The sequence below is a fragment of the Limulus polyphemus genome, unplaced genomic scaffold, assembly GCF_000517525.1.
Source record: "Limulus polyphemus unplaced genomic scaffold, Limulus_polyphemus-2.1.2 Scaffold1179, whole genome shotgun sequence".
Taxonomy (NCBI): domain Eukaryota; kingdom Metazoa; phylum Arthropoda; class Merostomata; order Xiphosura; family Limulidae; genus Limulus; species Limulus polyphemus.
Genome location: NW_013666789.1, coordinates 209,004 through 234,127, shown reverse-complemented (window position 1 = coordinate 234,127; position 25,124 = coordinate 209,004). Strand labels below are relative to the sequence as shown.

The 25,124-nt window shown below is 35.5% G+C and overlaps 1 protein-coding gene across 1 annotated transcript in view; it reads left to right on the top strand.

Moving 5' to 3' along the window:
* The window catches only part of LOC106462482 (probable GPI-anchored adhesin-like protein PGA55), a 38,760-nt gene that overhangs the window by 5,798 nt on the left and 7,838 nt on the right, over positions 1–25,124 (top strand). The window contains exons 2-3 of the mRNA XM_022389758.1: positions 23,178–23,314; positions 23,674–23,779. Coding sequence (XP_022245466.1) covers positions 23,178–23,314; positions 23,674–23,779 — 243 coding nt within the window. The remainder of the gene's footprint in view (positions 1–23,177; positions 23,315–23,673; positions 23,780–25,124) is intronic.

Genomic DNA, 25,124 nt, shown 5'->3' with positions numbered 1-25,124 from the left:
ATATTTTTGATTCAATTTAACTGATACAACAGAAAATTACATAAATCAATCATATTTTTGTAACAAAATGTGTTTGAAGATTACTGACATAAGGTTAAAAGCTTACAGAAAACATAGCAAAACGCCTAGATGTCAGACCTGATGAAGATCAAAGCTCAATACCAAACGTAAAGAACATTTATATTTTAAAGGTAATTGTAATTTGAGCTTGTAATAAACATTAAATATGAATATTTAATAAACTAGTCGAACAACACTGGTAAATACATAAAATTTTCTACATGAGTAACCTTTGATAGGATGAAAAATTAACAGGGGAACAATTATGAAGCGTTTTATGTTCGTTGTCATACGTTTGATGCATGTTCTTGTTTCCAATAAGAGGTCTATTACTGATTTCAGTTAATTGAACAAATTGGACTAACCTAGAGGCCAATAATATTTTCAAAATGATGATTTATCCTTCTGTTTTAGATATAAAGAGGGTTGAGTAGGCTATATTAAAAAATCTACTAAGCATATCAGTTCGTTTCGTTTTGTATTTCGCACAAAGCTACGCGAGGGCTATCTGCGCTAGCCGTCCCTAATTTATCAGTGAAAGACTAGAGGGAAGGCAGCTAGCTAGTCATCACCATCCACCGCAAATTCTTGGGCTACTCTTTTACCAACGAATAGTGGGGTTAACCGTAACAATATAACACCTACACGACTGAAAGGGCGAGCATGTTTGGTGGGGTGGGGGATTCGAATCCGCGACCCGCAGATTACGAGTCAAGCGCCCTAACCACCTGGCCATGCCGGGCCTAAGCAAATCAGAAAGTCATGTGACATCCAATGGCAGCCAATATAAAGTCGTAGTGAAACGCGTATATTAGAATTACATTGACATTTTTTGTTATATTACGTAGGTAATGTGATACCACATATAACTTATCTCTTTTTGGAAAGGGTGTGTATGACGTAAGATATTCATACACTCAGATCATAATGATTTGTTGAGATAGGGGATTTTGAATTTCTAAGACGAATATATCCTTTGCGCTCAATATCATTTAAAAACAAAGGAATATGGATGAACTTCGAATAACAGGATCATTCAAGTAAAAGACTTAAAACAAGTCGTACCCCAGCAAAGTGGTCAGCAAAGCACGGCGACTTGTAAAAGGAGAGAATCCTCTAACAAATACGTCAATGACAAAAGTCGTCCACATGCCTCAGCAGTATGCAACATAACCAAGAATGTTCTTCTGGACAAGCGAAACAAGTCGCGTGCACACTAGGTGCTTTACCTCATATCCGTTCAACCATCACATTCCTCAAGCTTCTGGAGAACGAAATAGGTATTCACAGTATGTTAGTAAAAGCCATACCGATCAATCCCCTAGACGCAGCACCGATGGATTTTAGTGCGATCCTACTGTTGGAATGACTTATGAAAAGGAAGCAGGAAGGAGGAATGTGATTTGGAAATGACAGTCTTAAGATGAACTCATTTGTAATGGAAACTACGCTGCACGGTCTTAAGTCTGATAGAGAATAATGTGGCGAGGTTCCAAAACCGTTTAAACATAACGTACTCAACCACCATATTTCTTTTGATTGTTATTTTCACATCTAACGTGGGTATGCACAATAAACACAACACAATGTTTAGAAGTAACTGCATGTGAAAATATTGCTCACTGATAAACTTGGCTCGGATCATTGGTTTCAGAATCCTCAGTATATTACAGTTTGTTTGTTTGTTTTGAATTTTGCGCAAAGCTACACGAGGGCTATCTGCGCTAGCCATCCCTAATTCTATGAACTATGAAAAAACGAAGTTAAGTTTATTCTAAAATGCATAGATTTCATAGATCAGTCTGTGGGGGTGGTCACTAGTGGTACTGATGAGATTTCTCCAGTTCTTTTCATTGCATGGGGTATACATACAGTCTATGTACTTGAAATCATTGATGGTCTATTTAGGACCAGAACAGAAACACTATTTACATTCATAACTGGTAAAACATTAATTCTACAATTGCATTTCGTTTTCAAATCCCGTCAATCATTTGAGGGATTTCTTTTTCACACATTGTTTGCACATAATTTCAAGATAGACACATTCATATTAAGCGAGATGTTTTAAAGTCACACGTTACTTATTGCTTTTCGATTAAATGAAAACTAAAATAGAAAATGTTATTTTAATAATCAATTTCAGTAAATTTTAATATTTTATTATTTTGTACTTTCAATCTTTAAATTGCCACTGAAATAGTTGTTCTTTCTATTGTTGATAAGCTTCTCTTGTGTACTTTCTTTGACATGATCCCATCCTGAATGAAGTGTAAAATACCAAAAAGCATAGTGTGCATATTTAGATGTCTTATAAGAAAAATACACACTGTTGATAGATATTGCCATGAGGTGTTTATATAAACGAATATTAAATCCCTCAAATGACGGATGTGACTTGGAAACGAAACTTTTAACAATTATGAATATAAAAAATGTGTTGTTTTTCCCGAAATCTAGTTCCAAGCTTTCTGTCTCCTACACAATTTTAACGAGCTTTTCTGACAAGGAAAACTACGACATGTTCTAAGAAGTAAAGCTTATAGATTTACGTCTTCAAAAGAAGGTGCAAAAATTCATGACCTTTATCCTTGGAACATCGCCGGAGATTATGAAAAAATATATATATTAGCATCCGGGTTATTACAAATACTAATATTTAAATCTCTTAAACGTTACAGTAAAAACACATACAACTTCAGAAGTATTTTGAAAGAGATTGCTTTCTCTCTATTTTTTAAATTCTCACTCAAGTCTTCAGCCAACAAAGTTCGTCAATTATTATTACAAACAGATGTATCCGTGTGTGTTCTACGATGAAAGGTTTATGAAACTTAACAAATCACTTATAATTCATTTCTGCTTTTATAAAAAAGACTATTGTATCGTTTGATCTGCGACTATTTCTCTACTGTAGTTTGTGGCTATGTATGCACTCACAACCTTTTTTTTTTTGCTACCACTATTAAAAACAAAAACTAAAACCCGGTCATGCAAGTAACCCTGAGCACGTGATGTTTACCAATATTTTGTTGCTTAGCACAAATGTACTGCGCTGGAAGAATTATGTGTTGTATGCTCTTATAAGGTTTGGTACTTTCATAATTTTTCAATTCGGGTAGATATGACTATTTTGATGATAAAATTCTAAACTTAATAGTTGATAAAAAAACAGCAACAATTGAAACTAAACAGTTATAAGCCGTTGTGTAAGAGTAATTATTCCATTCGTATTTTATAACACCGTTTTAACGTTAACAGATGGAGAGCAAGTTATTTTCTGTACGTAAATGTTAAAGAGGTTTTGAGAAATAAGTCAGAAACGTGAGTTGTTTTTTTTAACATATAAGAGGGACGATAAATCAATTAACTGGAAACAAAACATCCTATAACTGTAAAATTACAGAGAAAGAACGTGTCTATATGCTGATTACTGCATATTTACATATATGGAAATAATGGATTGACTTAATGGATTCATACAGTTATTATAAATTAGTATGAGGTCATTTATGGTATTACAATATTTTGTATTTTGTCCAGGATGGAAATATCACTTTGCTAGAAACTTCTATACGTACATCTTGAATTTTTGAAGTGACAACGTTCAGAATTCTGTATTAATATGTTGCTTTTCTTAATAATCCTTCCTAGTAGAGAGATGAAGTTTACAGAAGTTTCTTATGAAAGTACTATTTCTGATAAGGAAGGTTGTTTGTTTGATTGTTTGGAGTTTATTGGCGCAAAGCAACAGATCTATCTGCGCCAAACAACCGGCATAAAAACAAGTAAAATTCTACAAAAAGCATGAAGAAAACAGGCTAAAAGCTAAACAATACCCCAAAAATCAGGTGAAAAGCTAAATAGAATTAAAAAGGCCAGTGGCACGTAAAAAAATCTAAAAACACAATTAATCTAGACATTGTCACCACTGACCACGGAAGACTTGTGCCAAGTATTAAATAGTCTCTCATCCAAACTCAAGAAAATAGAAAGATCGATGATTAGTACAAGTTTGGGGACGCGCATCAGGCAAAGATGTCGTAATCTGCTCAAAATGTATAGCGCACTGACTGCTGATAAACACAGGCAGATTCTGGTTCATAACTTCAGTCTCTCAGGAACACGACTCATTGAACAGGAATTCGTCTTCCGTCAAATTCGTCATACAGCAAATGTGGTCAAACGATATACTGACAGTAAAAAAGGTTGATGGAACACTAACAACCTAGTAACCCTACATAAATTCCTGGTATGAACAGTCGTGGCATTGTATGGGGTTATGTAAAGATTAAAAAGAAAAAAAAGAGACGATCAAATAACTGAACTGCATTATGAAGAGTAATACAGGACATTAGGACCAATAATCCAGATTCTTACATTTTGAATGAAGAATCTGGAACCCAAATTACATTTCTTATAAAAAAGTGTTGTTGTTTGTTCTTAAGCACAAAGCTACATAAAAGGCTAACTGTGCTGTGCTTACCATGGGTATCGAAACTCACTTTTTAGTGTTATAACCCTTCCCACTTTCCCTCTAAGTCACTGGGGTGAGGTAAAGAGCATAGTAGCATCGAAACAAGGTGAAATGCTATGTGTAAATCAAAGGACTCACATACAAAATATTGATGCATTGTATTACATATTTGCTGGTATTTTTATAATAATTTTTATACTATCTATTAACCATTACTAATTGTTTGTAACTCCTGTATGTGTATGATTGTGTGACTCCATAATTATTTTGTACTATCTACTAACCATTACTAATTGTTTGTAACTCCTGTATGTGTATGCTTGTGTGACTCCATAATCATTTTTGTACTATCTACTAACCATTACTAATTGTTTGTAACTCTTGTATGTGTATGCTTGTGTGATTCCATAATTATTTCCATTGCTGTATTTTGAAGAACAATATAACTTGTGAATTAATTAGAAATGACAGTTCGATACACTTGAGTGAATTTGCATCAGCAATAATATACATCTGCCCCAAGTAAAACCATAGAAGCAGAAAAAAATGTCACCTTTTACTATTTCAGCAAGTAGATTACCCATTAGAAATGTCCCTTTCGTCAGCAGTGGGCAAATTGCATCATTAAAATAGTTATGCGCTTAAACATGTAAATAAAAACAGTAGGCAGTTTACATGATCAGGAAAAATAATCCACTGAAATAAGTGAAGCAGCAAAGCGCTTACATACACGCTGATTCGTCTAGTGAAAACTGGATTTATCTCATTATCGCAAATAATGTGTACATTTGGCATACGGACTCTACCAGATAAAACCAGTTTGATTCTAAACCAGCACGATACTAGCTAGCTCACTTACCAAAGGGAAAAGACTAATATAAATACATATAAGCTTAATCCGTTATTCGATTCGATACCCATCAATAACCCTGTAAATCGAAAGGGTAGTAGTAATACGTGATTCCATTCCAGCCAAGAGGCTGGAGGACAAGCAGATATAGTTTGGTAGGATCTGATAGGAGCATCTTCATGAGCAGAATCATCTGGCGGCAAGGACATAACATGTCAAATGTTCTACAGGCGGTAAGAGTTTCCTTGGGTGGTAAACAGGAAGAGAGAGAAAGAAGGTCTCTAAAGAGGACATTAGATGTCCGGAAACATCGGTTAATATACCGAATTCGAATATCTTCGAGATGTACCAAAATCTGTGGAAATGAGTTACGGTCATAAAGCGCTGAGCTGGACTATAAAATCGTATACTGCAGCCATCATGAGGGTATGACTCCGGAATGTATAGTCTGTGGTAAAAAAGTTCAGACAAGGTCGAATAAAGGCCTCAAACGAATACGGAAGTAGAGGTGGGTTTAAGCCTCACAAAGTTACCTATCGAGAGAACTAGACTAGGCTTCATATAATATTATATGTATTATTGTTTTGAGTGTTGTCTTTTACTTTTGTTATTAATTTTCAGCATTATTCGGCACACAAGCTATTTAAAATACTAAAAAGATATTTTAAATCCAGTACAACATTCGATTAACCATTTGTCACTAAGTTATACCGGTTTAAGAGAATTCCACCCCCAGCAATGATGCTGGAGAAGAACATCTCGAAAGAACATTACCACATGGTTGCTGCTATTCTAACAAAATTCTAGAAAATAGGTATAAGTTTATAATATTTGTCCATACATCGTCTTAAAATATTATATATTACTCTGAGAGAGTTAAAATTTTAGTCTTTATCAAAATTAATAATATTAAACTAAAAGGTTTTATACACTATAGACCTACTTATACATTTAAAATATTTGGTGCTCTGAAAATTAGTAAAGGTCCGAGAGTTTTATTCTAAAAAACTGATTGCTCGAATAATTAAGCATAAAGCTACACAATAGGCTATCTGTGCTCTGCCCACCACGGGTATCGATACCCGGATTCTAGAGTTGTAAGTCCGCAAACATACCGCTGTGCCACTAGGGGGGGGCTGCTCGAATAAGTTAAATCTAGATAACCTCAATTACCCTTTTGTAAGAAAAGAGGTTGAATGTAGGTGTTTCAAACCTACACTTCTACAGTAACATATATAGCCTCCATCGTTTATTAGCTTCAGTTAACAAAAGAACTGATATATATATATAAATTCGACTAAAGGATAATAAAAATGACGTTAACTAGAAAGAAAAACGTCAATCAGACAAAACACCATAACAAATATAACCGTAGACGACAAGAAATAAATTACCACAGTGTAATATATTCATTTCATTCTACACATCAGCAAAATGTTTTAAACCTGTTATAGCATTCTCTGATTATTAATAAACAATTATAGTTTAATACAAACAATATGAATTTTTAAAGTCAAGAGAATCTTCGATTAACAGTCTCTTTTCAATTCACACTTTGCACAAAACACACACGTTTTTAGCTTCCCATGTTTCAAAAGTCTGTCTTTATTAGCTTCTGTACGTAATTCGTTTCGATTTTCCTGGTTTTTGTTTCTTCCTACTACTTGTGATGAATTTTTGCGGTAAAATATATAAATATGTTATTTACTAAATACGGTAGTCAAATTTGCTAGGGATCATGTTTTTGCATAATAGGTACACTACTGTTAATAAAGGTCAGTTCTAAAAGAGACATAGCTTGGAAGTCCATTATCTGAACATTGTCTGCCAAGTGTAAACTTTCTGCCTGGGTGACTTTGATTGGATCCTGGCTTTGTTTTCCGATGATACCCCTAAATTAAAAGTTCATACAGTGAAATTGTAAGGTCCTTAATTCAAGATCACTGATCACTGCATGTTAAAATTGGTCTGATTGAGATTATGCAGTGCAGGGATGCCATGTTTAGGTCAAAGGCATAATCTTTCCCCTGCAGAACTTAACATCGCTGTTAGGATGCTGCAGGGAGGCATGATTCAACACATGGGTGCTGCTGTTCTTGGCACATCCCAAATTGTGGTGTCCAGGGCCTGGAACAGGTTCAGATGGTTTGACAGAGTCAATAGGAGACATGGTGGTGGAAGGAGAAGACAACAATTCCACGTCAAGACCGCTACTTGACCATCCAGGCTCGAAGGAATCGCTTTGTTCCAGCTGTTAACCTCCATAACTCACTCCAAGATGCCACAGCAGTCCGAATGTCTACACAGACAGTGCGCAGACGCCTTCACGGAGCTCAGTCGATGGCTAGACGTCCTGCTGTTCATGTTCTTTTAAGCCGACAGCACAGGTAGATACGACTACAGTGGGCTAGAGAACACAGGAGGTGAACTGCACAACAGTGGAGGACCGTACTCTTCACTGACGAACTGTGTGGACTTTCTCGACAGACGCAGTAGAGTTTGGAGACGCCCTCTGGTGAGTACAATTTGCCTCAGAATGTCATCGAACATGATTGCTTTGGAGGAGGCTCAATCATGGTGTGGGAAGGCATTTCAATTGCATGTCTTACCGACCTTGTAATAATCCGAAATTGAAGTCTCACTGGCCTAAGGTACAGAGATGAAATCCTTGCACCCATTGTTCGTCCATATGCAGATACAACATGGCCAAACTTCCTACTTATGGATGACAATGCGCGTCCATACCTTGCAAGAGCAGTGTCTGCTTTCCTGGAAGTTGAAGGACTTCCCAGGATGGAGTGGCCAGCTAGGTCTCCTGACCTCATCTCAATAGAGCACATCAGAGAGCAGCTACAGACGAGGCTACAAGCTCGTCAAGCTCCACCAAGAATGCTCTAGAACCTGAAAGCTGCCCAACAGATTCCACAATAACGATTAGCTAAGCTGAGCATGCGCAGACGTTGTGCAGCAATCATTAATGCTCGAGGTGGTCAAACAGACTACTGAAATCATCTTGACTGTGAATTGGACACTTCTTTCAATGACTGTTGATTTTGAAAATTTTCTTGTTAACACTGTACCACAGGGTGCATCAGTTCCTCAGGCTCTGTTATCCGAGTTAAATGTTACCGAATTTAATAAAGTGTAAAAATGACTTATCCAGGTGTTTTTCTTCTTAAAATGTTCAATCTATACATACCATTGTGGTAGGTGTTTGACATACACTCAAAATAGAATATAATCCCTAGCAAATGTTGACTAGAGTATATTTAACCTTTAATTTACTTGTTTTTACTAATAATGACTAAATATATTAACAACAAAGGAACCCAACTGATGAAGCAATGAATTATAGTCTTGAAAAGTTAAATCAGAATATTTATTTCTAATTATATAAGATCAGTATATTTAGTTGTATATATATATATATATATATAATGATTATCAAGTTGTTTTTTACTTAATCTAAGTAGGTAGCTTGCTCTGACCTGAAGCTACTATTTACTGATTTTATTAATTATACTTAATTTTGGATATTGCTCTATTTTACTGATTTTGACTAAATATATTTAACCTTCGATGTTTTTTTACTGATCTATGCTGATTTTCGCTACATGTTCGCCCCTAGTAGACTAGCGGTAAGTCTTAGGGCTTATAACTCTAAAAAGCGGGTTTCAATACTCGTGGTGGGTACAGCACAGATAGCCTATTGTGTGCTTAATAACAAACAAACAAACTCTACAAGTTTTTATATTCGTTAACAAAAGTGTTTTATCGCCATGTTTTAGTTACTTATACATACATATGCATCTAGTTTTATAGCTAGTACAAATATTTTAACAAAACAAATCTCAGTCATTACACAAAGAGCAACGTACCTCTATCTCGGGTATTCATTCCTAAAAGACAGTAACCTAATAACATATATGGTAACCTAATTCATGAACTTTTGCTTCATTAAAAAAACAGATTTCATCTATTGAATAAACAGAGTTGTTTAAACATTTGTTTAACATTAAGTAAAAGCTTGGAATAGTGTATTCCTTCATTGGAGTGTGTGTCTGTGAGCCATACTAGTTTCGAAGAATTCCACTCTTCATCAGTGACCCTGGACACTACCACCAATGAAATATCAAACCAATCCAAGCCTTTATAGTATTAAATGAATGCAAGATAACATAATGTATTACTACTGTACTATAAAATGTCATCACCACGAAGCTTATTTAGTAACATCAGGCACTGTCTTTCATTAAGCCTGCTTAAGTGATATAGTAATATCGGGTACTGCATATCATCAGCCCCCGAAGTAACTCACTAACTTATAATATACACCTGGAAGTTTCTCTACCGTTTAGCCTGACTGTGTTATGAAAGGTATTCGTCCTATATTATATTACATAGTTTCTTCATCATCATGCGTAACTATTTCATATAAATTATTGGCTAGAGTTTTTATCACGTTCTTAGAGGTGAGTACGCCATAGTAATTATCTTGTCGGACTGTGAATCCGGGGTTCGTGCCCTCCTTACCGCCGAAAACATCGGGACCGTGGGTGCGTTATAAGAGAAACGGTCAAATCATATTATTTGATTAGAGTAACCTAGTAGTTGGTTGTTGGTGGTATTATCTAGCTACCTTCCCTAGCCTATAATTTCAGAATTAAAGCCCCCCAGTAGCACAGCGGTATGTCTGCGGACTTACAACGCTATAATCCGGGTTTCGATACCCGTGGTGGGCAGAGCACAGATAGCCCATTGTGTAGCTTTGTGCTTAAGTTCAAAAACAAGCAAACAAACAAACAATCAGAATTAAAGACGACTAGCTCAGTTAGCCCTATAGTATCTTTGCACGAAGTTGAACAAACATCATCCTTGATTGGGTTATCTAATGAATCATGTGGAACCTTCATCATCAAGCGTAACTTTATTATATAAACTAGTGAACTATGTCTTTATATTGAATGGAATTAAACATGCAATGTCTTCATCATCATGCCTGAATGAATTATGTTGTTTATCATTTTGGTATTTTCAGTATGAACGGTTCGTATTAGACACAAAAGGTAATTGATCAGCTCAGATACCTCTAAGGCTCAGTCACAGTTATCCATAATTTAGAATCGGTGACATTTCAATCGGAGTGAGGGCAATTAGTCAACAACGCCCACCGCCTACATTATTACATTTAACCGAAGGGTGGGATTGACTATAACAGCTTAATATCCACACAGTTCAAAGTGTGGATCATTTTCAATAGAATATCGTGGCTCGTGCTTAGGACCTTTCGACTTGCTAACTGGCACGCTAACCTTTTGACCAAGCTTGGAGGTGTGATGCATAAAGCAAGGTCTGTATATTCGATCCTGAGTGAGTTACGTAATAAATAAAGCTTGTATCTGGGTGAGTAATGCAATGTATGAATAAGTATCCAAGTAATCAAGTTTGAGTGAGTCTATGATATATGAAGTAATATCTGGTTAACCAAATTATATATATGCTGACACATATTGCTGATATATATTCAAATCACACCTACTGCCAACTGGTGCAAAGCCTGGATTTGCTCACATTACCATAGTCCATATACGGGATAGGCACTGCTGTGACAGCACTAGAGCAGACAGACTTAGCTACGGTATCAGTATGTTCGTTCTCGCGAATACCGACACGGCTAAGAATCCAGAAGAACTGGATAGAGATGGAAGATAGTGTAAAGTGGACCAGTTGTTTCTGAATCGCTACGACAATTGACATTAGGCGAATCCAGGGCCAGTAGAGAGCTAAGAGAGTCGGTGTAAATAGTACAATTAGTGTATTACTTAGCTTCTACGTGATCCAAGACTAAAGGAATGGCATACAACGCGTCAGTGACCACAGAAACTGTAGGGGGATCCTGTGGCAACAACCGAGCCACAACAAACCACGGCAGAGCCCACAGAGTCACCTGACTTCGAACCATCCATGAAAACAGGAACAGAAGAATGGTTCAAAAGATGTTTGGCAAAGAGAAGACGGTACTTCTAATCGAGAGTATCCATCTTCCTCAGATGACTCAAAGAAAGGTTAAAGGTGGGGATGGTAATGAGTTATAGTGGGATGGACTGATCATCAAATTCAGCAATGGCATTCAATGACAGACCTAATTCAACTAACTGTGCCTGGTTATGAAGGCTGAAAGAATGAATAACAGACCATCTCTTCCAAATAAGCATAGACCACCAAGGAAGGAAGACACAACCACAGGTGGGATGCAGTGGTAATGATCGAAGGATGATAGCATATTTCACAGAAAGCTGCAAACGGCGGCGGTGAAGAGGAAGTTCCTGGGGCTCAGTGGAAACCCCAGCAATCTGAAGCTGCCACTCAATAAACCTCATGCTTGACGACCAACAAGAAATATGGAAGTCGTCGATGTACAAGCTGTTCGCAACAGTAAGAGGAAATTGTTGATTAATAGTATTGATTTTAACACTGTTTGTTTGTTTGGTTGTTGTGGTTTTCGCGCAAAGCTACACGAGGGCTATCTGCATTAGCCATCCCTAATTTATCAGTGTAAAACTAGAGAGAAGGCAGCTAGTCATTACCCTCCACCGCCAACTCTTGGGCTACTTTTTTACCAAGGAATAGTGGGATTGACCATCACTTATATGCCCCCACGGCTGAAAGGGCGAGCATATTTGGTGTAACGGGGATTCGAACCCGCAACCCACAGATTGCAAGTCGAGTGCCCTAACCACCTGGTCATGCCCGGCCTTTTAACACTGAAAAGCGTGACACTCAAGACACAGTCCTGAGGGATTCCAAGTTCCTGTGCAAAAGAACTGGAAAGGGTCGAATCTTCACGGACTTGGAAATTGGTAAATGGCCACGCAACCCATAGGAGTGAAGGTCCTGCAAAATGCTGTACCTCTATGTTGTGTCATAAGCCTTCTCAAGATCAAAGAAAATGGATAAAAGATGTTCTCTATGGAGGAAGGCTTCCCTGATCGAGGTTTCAAGTTAAATCATATGGTCCATAGTGGAGTGCAGTCGACGGAAACCACATTGGGTGGGTGAGAGGAGGTTGTTTGATTCAAGGAAAACGACGAGCATTAACCATCCTGTCCAAAACCTTAAAGAGACAGCTAGTCAAAGCATTAGGTCGATAATTAGAAGGAACCTTGGGAGTCGGTCAGGTGGTATCGACCATGGCCAATCACCCTCAAACGATGGGAAAGCAATCACTGCTCCGTGGGTCACTGTCAACCCTCCAATGAAAACGAGCAAAAAGTGAAGGGGAACAGATACATAGATCAATAGCAGTAAAACACTGACCAGTGTATGAAAATAGGTAAAATAACCAGTATTGAAGAAAAAAACGTTGTGATCTGAGAGCATACATTCCACAGAATATATACCCTTCAATATCAGCACCACTCCAAAGTGGATTGTGTCCATTAAGGTATCCCAGGATGAAAAAGGGAGACAACAACTCTTCTACGATAGCATAAATGCCAGATTTATCGTAAGTCTTTCCAGGAGACAGGTAGAAAGAAAAATTGTGATGGTACGACCCATGGAGATGGCATCAGACCCATCGAGTGGCACAGACAAGATGGGTACGTGCTGGTCAACCAGCGGTGCCACACCTCCATGAACTCATCCATCACACAACCTGTCATTCCTATACAAAGAAAACTGTCGAAAGGTGACTGTAACTGCAGGTTGAAGGAATATTTCCTGTATGGAGAGACACACGGGATGATAGGATTCAATCAAGGCCTTAATGTCATCCAAATTAGAACAAAAACCTCGACAGTTCCACTGTATAAGAGTAGCTAGTGTTATTTAGTTGGAGGAGGACTGGGCAAAAAACCCTTCTGTTTGTGTCCAAGATGTTTCCCTTTAGTATAATGAGGTCAGTCGACCTCCATGGAACCTGCCCTGGGTCGATTGGGCAGACCACTGTCAGTAGAAGGAAATTCCAGTAACTGAGGGCGTGAACGAATAATGGTTCTGCATCTCAGGGTTGATGGAGAGGAACACGAGCAGTCACTGTATGCCATGGCAGGGACAGAGACAGAAGTAGAAGTAAACTTTTCAACTCTTGTATCCACAGAGAGCAAAAGTCTCTTCACATGGTGTGAGAAAGATTCTGAAGAAGGCACGGAAAGATCTGTCTGCACTCTCACTGTAGCAATGGAATGGAAAGCAGTAGAATATGTCCGAGATGGAGAAGGGGTCAACAACTTCCGAGCCTCTGGATAAGAAATGTTATTGACTGGTTTTAAGCATTGTACCTCTTTTTCCTCCACCAACTTAGGACAAGAACGAAAATAAGAGGGATTGAAACCTTCACAACTGACCACCAGGATCCCCTCTTCCCTTTCTCGAGTCATCAGTCACGGGAAACACATGGATGGATGGTTAGATCCCAGAGGAGGTAAACTGAAAATATAGAACCTTCTCTGGGAGGTCACCTCACCACGTAAAGGAATCCACCTCGAGGGGTTGAACGCAGCAGTGACATGAACGTTCTTTAAGAAGTTATTTGAACACAGCAGTGAGATAGATGTTCTTTAAGAAAATATTTGAACACAGCAATGTCATAGACGTTCTTTAAGAAGGTATTTGGACACAGCGATGACATAAACGTTCTTTGAGAAGTTATTTTGACACAGCAATGACATGGATGTTCTTTGAGAAGGTATTTCAACTCAGTTTGACAAAAATAGCCTTTAAGAAGTTACTCATTTATAGTATTGAATAATATCACTGTATTATAAACTACTTAAATATAGTACAACCACTTAAAGTTGTTTTAGAAACTGTTTAAATACAGTACTGACACATGCTGTTGTTTTAGAACTGTTTAAAACAGTTGTGTGGGTCCATATTTCATTTAAAAATGTTTAAATGCAGTTCTTTTATAAATTGTTTAACTATGGTGGTTTAGCTAGGATCGTCTATTTAGGCAGATGGCATTTCGGTCCTGTACTTAAACTGTACATGAGATGTGTTCTTTGAATCATGTAGATAACTTAGCATATGAGACATAACTGAGCTAGATCTTCGCTTCATTGTTCAAAACTGTAAAAACCTTTGAACACATAAGTTAACTTTACGCCATTACTGATGTATCATACTAGTAATTTGAGGTCAGTTAGCAAGTATGCAAGAACATTACCGCTAACACGTTTGAAAACTTGACATTATTAACTCGTGTTTCCATGACTATTTATTCAAATATGTGAACTGGTTTAGCCCCAGTAGCTTCAAGGTTGAACTAAGACGTCTGAACTCGCTTCCTTTTTTTAAACTTTAAGGCTACAAGAACTGGAGATAACAAACCGGTTCGGGTTTCATATCCTTACACGTGAACCGCATATAACTAACAAGCAAAACACAAGGAAACACCGAAACAAGCTGTGTCCTTAATTTACGTTTGCTTACAGAAAAGTATATGTAGTGGTTTATAGTACAGTGTAGCGGGACACGGGCATAGTCACACTGTTTCAATAGTTAAAATCTATAAATTACTCAGTTTTCAGATTGATTGAATGATGTAAGCGGGAACACTTGTTTGTTTTGATCAGTGTAAGATTATACAGCGTGCATTTCACCTAGAACTCCTCTTTAAATCTAGGACGTATTTCCAAGCTCATGTATTTATGATCTGTTATCTGATATCTCTCTTTCTTTTTTCGATGGGCACGGGTTGGACTTATAGCAGAGCTCTGGTTTTCGGAGTTTAAGATCCAGGTTTGAATCCGTGCGATTCCATAAAATATCCCCCCCCCCCATTAAGCTATGAGTGAGTTGTAAGAGTGTCGGTCAATCCCTTAGCGTGGATAGTAAGGTGCTGTTGACTAGCTGACTTCCCTTTGATCAGTAGTTAATAATTACAAACGGCAGCAGATAACCACATTTCTGATTAATTTTGTACGTTCTAACTCTTTCTTTCTTTTATATAGTATTCTCGTTAAAATTATTTACACTAGATTCTAGAACACCTTCCAAAGATTTAACACGTTTTTACCAATATTCCGGAAGGTTAAATGATAACAAAGAGGTTAATGTAGATTTTAACTGAATGGATATTTTGCACATTCACGGTGTTTAATTTTAAAAAGGCCAGGTTTGTTTGTTTTAGCGTAAAAGTACATAACGGGCTATCTGCGCTTTGCCCGCTGCGAGGATAGAATCTTTTTAGTCCTCAAATTCATTTCTGGGGTACAAAAAAGGGACTGACAAACACAGCTACTGATACCTCTTAACTCAGTGGTGCTCGGAGATGTAAGTTTTTTTACAGTACAGATGACCAAAGAAAAGGTGATGCTGAAAGAACTTCCGAAGTTCATACGGAACTTAGCTAATCACGACAGTCACGCAAAGACTCCTAATCATTGTTCCGTGACCTCTTTTTTTCCGTCATAAAACTGAGATATTTTATAATTGGTATATTGCTTTGTTATTTATGAAATCTTGTGCAACTTGAAAACAAAACGAAGGAAGACAGCGAGAAGATGAAACCTTAAAGATGTAATTAGCAGGCATCTCTGGTTTCATTCTCTAATAGTAGAGAATTGACACTTAAGATACTTTCGATAAAATACAACATTAATGATCTAATTAGCTGTTCTCATTTTCTGCCAGTAGAGGACTAATAGTTAACATGTATATATTTTCCAACCTTCAATATTTTTGAAGATTAAAATATATCTCATCACACGAAGAGGTACTATTTATGTTCACAAGAAATCACCGGCCCTGAATCAATATATAAACATAATTTTAGTTATAAAACACGGAAAAAATTTTTCATCCTAGGTTTACAAAAAAAAGAAAATACTACTTTCAAAATAGGAATATATACAATCATTTCCAGTGATACACAGAAATAACGAGACTGGATGTGTGTAGAGGGAAACAAGGAGAAATTCTGGATAAAAGCATAGACGAATGCATGTTTTGTGCACGGTATAGCAGCCTCGTAAGCCTATAATTGTAAGGCATGTATGAGAATATCCGGTTCTTTAGTAGTTTAGCAAACAAAGGTCTAGGAAAAAAATATTTGTTGTTCAAAATACTTCTCCCTCCCTGTTACTTTAACAAGTATATCAAAACACTGAAAAGCTGTTTTGATATATTTTGATTTTTTCATATACAAAAATGTGTAAAAATCGCTTGTCAATGGTGCGTCACCTCCTGGTCGTGTCTGTAACTATCAGACTCTTGGTTCATTAACTTTATTTTCATTGATCTTCAAGTCCGATTATCTAAAATAAATATTGTAGTGTTATCAAGAATCTTAGTAAAATGGCAACATTATCATTATAAGGATATAAAGTTTTTTCAAAAGACATTTCTTTCTCCATATGTCAATGACCACCGACAGGCAGAAATTCCATGTAACTTAACAGCTACTTTCATACCATTGTCTGTCGCCACCAGCGTTAAGTACAGTGTACCACATCTGTCTACTTGTAGCGATAGTATAAAATACTCATTAGAGAAAAGAAACTCAAAACGGGGAATAACGTGGTGTTGGTCTATGATAACCTATACTTTTATAATTTCGTGTTACCCTATTGCTGTGGTAATTTTTGAAACTATTCTCAAAGCTTTGTCTAAGTCTGTGTCCAAAATAAAGATGGATTTGTATGGTTTAAGAAATAACTTATATAATCTTGGTCGCAAATTAAAAATATCATTACGCACAGGAATTTTCGTACCAGACCTCACAGTGAAAAAATACAACACTGAATGAGGTAACAGAATTTCTTGCAAAGCTACACAACGATTATCGGCGTATAGCTGTCGTTGATGTTGAAGTAACAGACGCTAAAAAGTAGGTAATTTTAGCGAAGTGTAAAGCATGACAATAAAGTATTGTGGTGTGCAAGCATATCATGCGTTTTCTATGTATATATATATATGCAAAATTTTTCTGAATTTACTAGTTATTAAATGTATGCGCACTTTTCACACACTGAGGTGATCAAGAAAATTGTGAAGCTCTAGCTTTCACTCTAGCTACATATTGTTCTCTGTCATCATTTGGAGATAACGCCTGGTCTACCAAAGAATAAATAGTTATATTTTACACACTGACAGAACAGAATATCTTAACTATAAAACCTACCACTACGCCCACACTAAACGGAATATTACCTATACAGCTAATCACTCCGAAAAAAGAAAATAAAAACAGACCGAGGATCTAAAACAAACTATATTACTAAGAGGTTATAAAAATACCAAAATTGACAGCTAATAACACTCAACGAAAAACAACTATTATATATTGTAATAAAACATAATTTCTCTTATCAGTACGTTTTATTTTGAACTCAGAAACGTTTCTCATATTTTGAAAAAAAAACAAAAAACATTTCCATCTACTAGAACTGAATGATCGCCTGATACATATTTTTTCCCGTTGTTTCCGGAAGAGCAGAAGTTCTAAAGATATCCTTGTTCATGCAAAAGTGAAATTACACCCCACCACAGAATAGTTGTCATACATGTAATGAAACTTGCTGTATCACCTACGAGTTCATAAAACTACACTCTTTTCTTTCTCACAAACATAACCAAAAATACTTTAAAAATACAATAGAACAACACACAATATCTCTTCCATTTACCTCATACAGTGTAAAAAACTCAAACATCAGACCTAAACGACTCTTACAGTGCGTTTCAACAATCTTAAATCAGTTTATTAACACCTAAAAAATCCCTCCTTCTTGCTCAACACTTCAACCAGCCCGGTCATTCTATTACAATGTGATTGTCATAAGTATTGAAACCGGTTTCAAAACTAAAGCTGCTAAAGGAGTTAAAGAAATCTATTGGATTACCACTTTAAAGAATCAGTGATCTTCAACCCTTAATTATTTCCCTGTCTCAACAATACACATATTTTTTCGTTGTTATGTGTGTTTTATGTTCTTTATTTTTGCCAATAATATTTCTTATTACTTATTTAATTGTGATAATTTTCCATTTTTGTTTTTTAACTTTTTTACTAATAGATGCTCATATCAAATCTTCATTTTTATTTATCAATACGTTGTATATTTTACCTTGTAAGTAAATTTCCTTAAACAAGATCTTTCAAACGTCTTTATATCTAGCATTCTCTTTCCAAATTTATTCCTGTCGTATTGTACAGCGGAGAAGAGTCGCACCTGCAACGTTCCTTTGAAAGCTATTCGACACACTACTGGGTTGTTATGGTAGTCTACTTTGCATAGTCATGACGTCACGCCACCTTTTCTTACACTTAATTTAGTTATTCGAAATTTCCCTGAGGCATAAAGCTCTACCTTTCGAAAGTATTCGGGTTATAGTTTTTTTTTATTTATGTTTTAAACCTACGTGTTTCTCTAACATCGTGAATTACACTTAATAGTTTTCTCAAAAAATATGCGAAGTTCCTTGATAGGCGAATTTTATTTATAGTGACATTTTAGGAAGTCTTGGAGCCCAACAAAATATGGAACATTTACACACAATGAGGATTTTGATGGAAACTTTTCATTCAAGACTATACAAAGAGCTATATGTGCATAATTATCCCTAATTTTCAACTGATAGACTGACTAGAGGGAAGGAAGCTAATCAACAGAACTCACAATCTAACTGCATAAAGGGATTTGACACTTTTCTAGCGCGTCCACAACAACAAAGTGCGAAGAATGATTTTGTGTATATGTGTGTGTGTGTGTGTGTGTGGCAACAGGTCGCAAACCATTAACTCTCTGATTCATAGATGTAACATTCTAAGAAAGCTGTTTTGTCTTCAGTACCGAAGAATCAACAACAACAAAAAAAGAAGAGGCACTTGTTCAACCAATACTCTTATGTTAACATGAAACGAGAACAAACCCGATAACCCAGTAACCCCTGCATGTCTACTTTCCGAACCAGCTAGGGTTACCAGGTTTCTTGTGATTTTTCTGTCTTTTTGGCGGTGAATGATTTTTTTATGTCAAGAAATCATTTGTTATATCTTAATTAAGTGCTTTTAAAATAAATACATTTTATAATGCATCTTATAAGTTATTTTAAACATTTCTTAACTCATGACTGTATATTTACTGAGATGTTGACCAATACGTCCTTAAAAAAATATACTTTATATTTTTCATTTATCCTTAAGATGCTCAGCACTAAGTCTTAGAGCTTATAGCATTATAAATCATATTCTGATACTCGCTTTGTAAAGCATATATAGCCCGTTGTGTAACTTTGCGTTTAACAACAACAAAGAAACTTTACTAACTTCTTAGCATATCCTACCAAACCATTCATATCATTGCATGTCTTATCATGTTTTGCTATGAACTCGAATGTATTAAATACCAGGTGAATAAACGTATTTTCGCCCTTTTTTCTCATGACATCGCGAGAGAATTTTTCTTTCCTGGTTCCTCTTGATCTTCCAAATCATTAACGTGCTTCAAATGCGCGCTAGATTTATTGTAAAAGATTCTTGTTTGAAAAACCAGTTGTATCCCAGCACAACTTGGTAAAGACACTGTCTGATAATTCATATAATACAGTTACACTTTATGATGAAGATACTGCATGTTTCTTTACACAACTCAATCCAGATCATGATAAAGACACGGTCCGATAATTCATATAAAACAGTTACAGTTTATTATGAAGTAATATGTGTTTCTTTGCGTAACTCAATGAAGATCGTGATATAAACATTGCCCTATAATTCATACAGTTACACTTTATGATTAAAACATATCAAGTATAACATATAACTCATTCAGATTTGATGATGAATTCTGTTTCAGTTTCTTAATATGAGCACTCCTCGAGATATGTAACTCGATTAGGTTTTGAAGATGAAGACAATAACTGATGTTATATATTACAGCCAAGTCTAACGATAGATACAATACATCAGATAGTACAGAACTCGGTCAGTTTTGATGATGGAAGCTATATACGATTCATTAAATAATACAATTAGGCATGATAACAGTACCTGATATTACTATATAACTTTAGCAGCTTTAGTGATATTACTACATCATTTAAGCAGGCTTAATGATAGACAGTAAATACGTTATTATGTCAGGAATGTTTGATGACAAACAGTATCTGATAATATCTAACTTTAGCAGCCTTAGAGACAAACATTACGTAGCTTAATTAAATAAGCTTGATAATGGAGACATTTTATAGTACTGTACTAATAAAGTATGTTATATTGTATTCACGTTATAGATAAAACGTTTTTTATGTACCAAAAGTGTATGAAATCAGTTATTATAAAATACATCCGTAGATGTATACGAATCTCGTAATCTCAAAAATGACTTTAACCATTAAAAAATTCCTATCATGCATAATTTCATAATGATATATAACCATTGCTTTTTAATATCGACGGTTCTATGTTGAACCAAACAGCAGAACACTCGTTTGTTTCATCAGTTTATAGTTACAAACTTGTTTAGAGGCTGTTACAATTATTGTACAGATTGATCATATACTACTTCTAAGATATATTTAACTTATGATCGTATCTGTACACAAACGAGTCAATAAGGTAATGACGAAGATAAAAAGCAGAGTGTAGAGGTTATTGATAAAGTGTAGGCTTGAAACACCTCCATTCAACCTATTTTCTTACTAAAGCGAAAATGAGGTTATCTAGTTTCATCTTGTTCAGGCAATCAGTTTTTTTTATATCAAACTTTCAATTCCTCCCTCCAGGGCACGAAATATTTTTACTGTATGAGTAGTTATAGGAGAACATTTGTTTTGGGTGGGGCTGGGACTAGGTCTTGTCTTATATGGTTCGATTATCTTGTAATACGTGCCCTGGTGTATATATTCAAGATAAATTTTAGTTTTAAGTGGACATGTTTATTTCAATGTATAGAATGTTTTCATTAATTGTTACTTTTGATAAAGACCATAATTTTAACCCCTTCAGAACAATATATCAGTATCTTAAGACAATATGCATTTGGAACTTATAAATAAAGGTTTCTCTGTATAACTGTTTTATGGTTAGATATCTTAACACGCGCCCTTTAACTTTGAACTATTCACAGAATCTTTCCACGATCCATCCCCAGGGTCGTTAAATAACTCTGACAAGAACTTGAAGGCTAATTTTCTAATCAAGTGTTGTATTTTTTATAATCATTTCTACTCTGCGTTTGGATGGACTGACTCCTGCTTATATAAACCATATCAAAAGAAACAAAAAAGTTAAAAGAAGAAGAGACGTGTACCTTTTTCCTATGTGATTGAAAACAAGCAATGTATATAGTTTTCGATCTTAAAAACTCACCATAACACTTCAATATGCACTCTCTCTCTCTCTCTAAATGACAATTTATTTAGTCGTTTCACAAGTAAAGATGTTTTACAGTTGCTATTTACTTAATTTTTGAAAGTAGCGAGTGGATGAAGTTATTAATTATTCTTAGTATAGTTACTTGGTTCAAAAATATTCTCTTGAAATACTCCGAATTTGAAGCTAATAGCGTCTAGCAGTTAATCATAGGTTACAATGCAAATTATCTGGCGGCCATTCAATGGAAAGGTCGTAGCCTCTGGTGGCCAACTAATATGGTGTTCGAAACATCGGTGTGAAGTCCATAGCTACTAGTGATCCAACAGTTGAAGCTCATAATAAACACTGACGGCTAATTAGTATGGATTTCAAGGCCTACTAGCTTATTAGTGTAGAGATCAAAACATTCGTTGTGCAATATTCACAGTCTTTATAGTCAATCGATCTAACATTTATAGACATGGTTTTGAATGAATTAAGAGTTCATAAATTTGAGGTTTTACTTGTTAAGGAAATCAGCGGTATTAATGCTCGATCATAGAATATATAGAAGCAATTTAGCAAGTTCGTATCCTTTATTTTTCAGTTAATGTGGTGTTTAGGTGTCTAAAATTAGTCATTGTGGAGCTTGCAACCTCTAGCTGTCAGTCATTGTGGTGCTTAGTGTCTAAATATTAGTCAATGTGGAGTTCTTAAGTTCTAGCTGTCAATCAATGTGGTGTTTAGGTGTCTAAAATTAGTCATTGTGGAGCTTGCAACCTCTAGCTGTCAGTCATTGTGGTGCTTAGTGTCTAAATATTAGTCAGTGTGGAGTTCTTAAGTTCTAGCTGTCAATCAATGTGGTGTTTAGAGTGTCGAAATATTAGTCAGTTTGGATTTCGTAATCTCTAGCCGTTAGTCAGTATGGTGTTTAAAGTGTCTAATCGTTAATCAGCGTCGAGTTTATAACCTTTAGCTGTCTAATAAGTTTTACTTACGCAATGATAAGAGAACATTTTATAGCAGTTGAAAGTCTTTCGGAAGGATATCGGTAAGTTTACGGACTTAATCGCCAGAATCCGGGGTTTAATTACCCGTCATTGATAGAGCGCAACTACTAGTGGCTTTACACTAAAAGAATCAAACAAATTCTGGGTGAAAATTACAGAAAGTAAACATAAAGATCGAGATAAGCTTTGAGCTTGAATTTTCGAGGAAATTTTGGTAGTAATTCCATGCAGTTTTTTAGTTATTTTCTGTTTACGTAAAGTATACGCCAAGAATAGTTTATGTTTTTAGCTAAATCTTATAATAATGAAAAGATGGTGTTAAAGCTTTAGTCAAAGGTTCCTTTTTTGGTTTATATATTTATATGTTTATTCACGGCCTTTCTTAAAGCATTACAAACAGATTTAGTAAAATGGCACTTTCCTACAGATCTAAGTTGAAATTCACGCTAAATATATAATTTGTTCCTCTCTTCCCAGGACATATTTTTATTCAAACGCAAGAAGTGACCTCCGACTCGATAACTATCCAATGGAAGCCGGAGTTTGCTAATGCAACAGTGACGTACGCTACGAGTTACGAAAGGATCGGTGCTACAAACTGGATGTCGGTGGAGGTAAATCCATATAAAAATAGTAAATTCAACAAAAATAGCTACACTATAAGTCATCTTTACCCTATCTTTCAAGCAAATATACAAACGACCGTAACTCATTCAAGAAGAACAAAAACCAAAAATACTGGTAAGAATTATCAGTAAGTGACAGAAGATTAGAATACGAATATATAATTAAAATGAATTATAACTTACGAAAAACATCAGAGATTAAGATAACATATTCAATTTTAAGCAGTTGGTAAAAAGTATGTTTCTACTCTAAACAGATATGTAGATTGTTATGAATATTTTGAATCTTATTCACATGTACACAAGCATTTAGTGTTACTATTTTAAATCTGTTATTTTACTCATAGACCCAAGACTCGTGGGCTCAGATTCGAGGGTTGACTCCCCGTACGGAGTACTTTATACAAGTATCAGTTGGAAATAAACATGAAATAGTTGTACTGAAGACAAAAGGTTTGTCCTCTATCTATATGTACATTTGTCAGTGCAGCTGACTGTCAGGCACAAAACAAACAAGTGAAGAAAAAACTTTTCAAAAAAGGAAGTAAATGTAGGGATGGCTAATATCAATCCTTCAAAAAGAATGCAAACAAGATAGTTGGGATGGTATTTGCATCATCCCTACATAATAGCACAGGTACATAGCGTAGTAGAATGTTAACAGACAAAAATAGAATACATTAGACTCAATTGTGATTAGATAGTTATGTAAGTATACTATATATTAATATTTATTATTTTGTTTGCATTGTTTTTTGAAGGAAAGATGTTAGCCATCCCTACATTTACTTCATTTTTTGAAAAGTTTTTCTTTACATGTTTCCTTTTTTTAGTGCAGTGTTTCAATAGACATAGGAAGGTTATATTTATAACCAAGTTTTAAATACAATGAGGTTCCAATGTTTATCTCTTATTGGCTGGTAATTCCTGTTTCACCCTATACTTAAGCTTTTTTAAAGGAACACAAGTTTTCTATAAGAGAGATTACTTCAAGGGAGTGATGATAACATCGTTTATATTAGAATTAAGATTTCTTTAATTAATACTAGTTAATGATAATACCTATAAAAGCAGATACTCCGTTTGAAACTGTGTCACCTCGGTAAAAGTAGTTGACACCATTATTTTTTTTTTGGTTTTTGAGTTATAACGTAATAAAAAAGAAGTAGAAGAAAGAAGAACAATAAATCCAAAATTTTTGCTATGATATTTACAGACATTCCCAGAACTTGTGACTCAGTCATTATAAAGATATTGCTATAAAAGGAAACAGTGTACAGTATTGTAAAGTTCTGATGACCTATTGAGGAAATATTTAAAATACCATTTCGATGAACAATCGAGCCATACATACATATGCAGTGCTACCGCCTGCCTGATACAGTTATTACTTGTATATATAGAAATGCTAATAACGCTGTAGTAGGAATATACGCATCTTCTCTCTCTTATCTAACCGCTAGTACATAAAAAATAGTGTAAACTGCCTACGTATGTATGTATATATAATTTCATATTTCTATGTCTATTTGTTTATAATATATGACACTGAGTTGTAAGTGATCTCTTAATTTGTTTAACACGTATATCAAATTCTTACATTCAAATATAAGGTGAAGACTTTGGACCAAAGCAACCACCCTTAACTTGTTTATGTTTGGTTTAAATAATATCTAAGTTTCCAGGACTAAATTAAACACCAATTAATAAACTGTGCAGATTAAGAGATGCAATATTGTATTTCGACAATTTGTCTTAGATAAACACTTTTAGTAAATTATAACCAAACGAAAGGTAA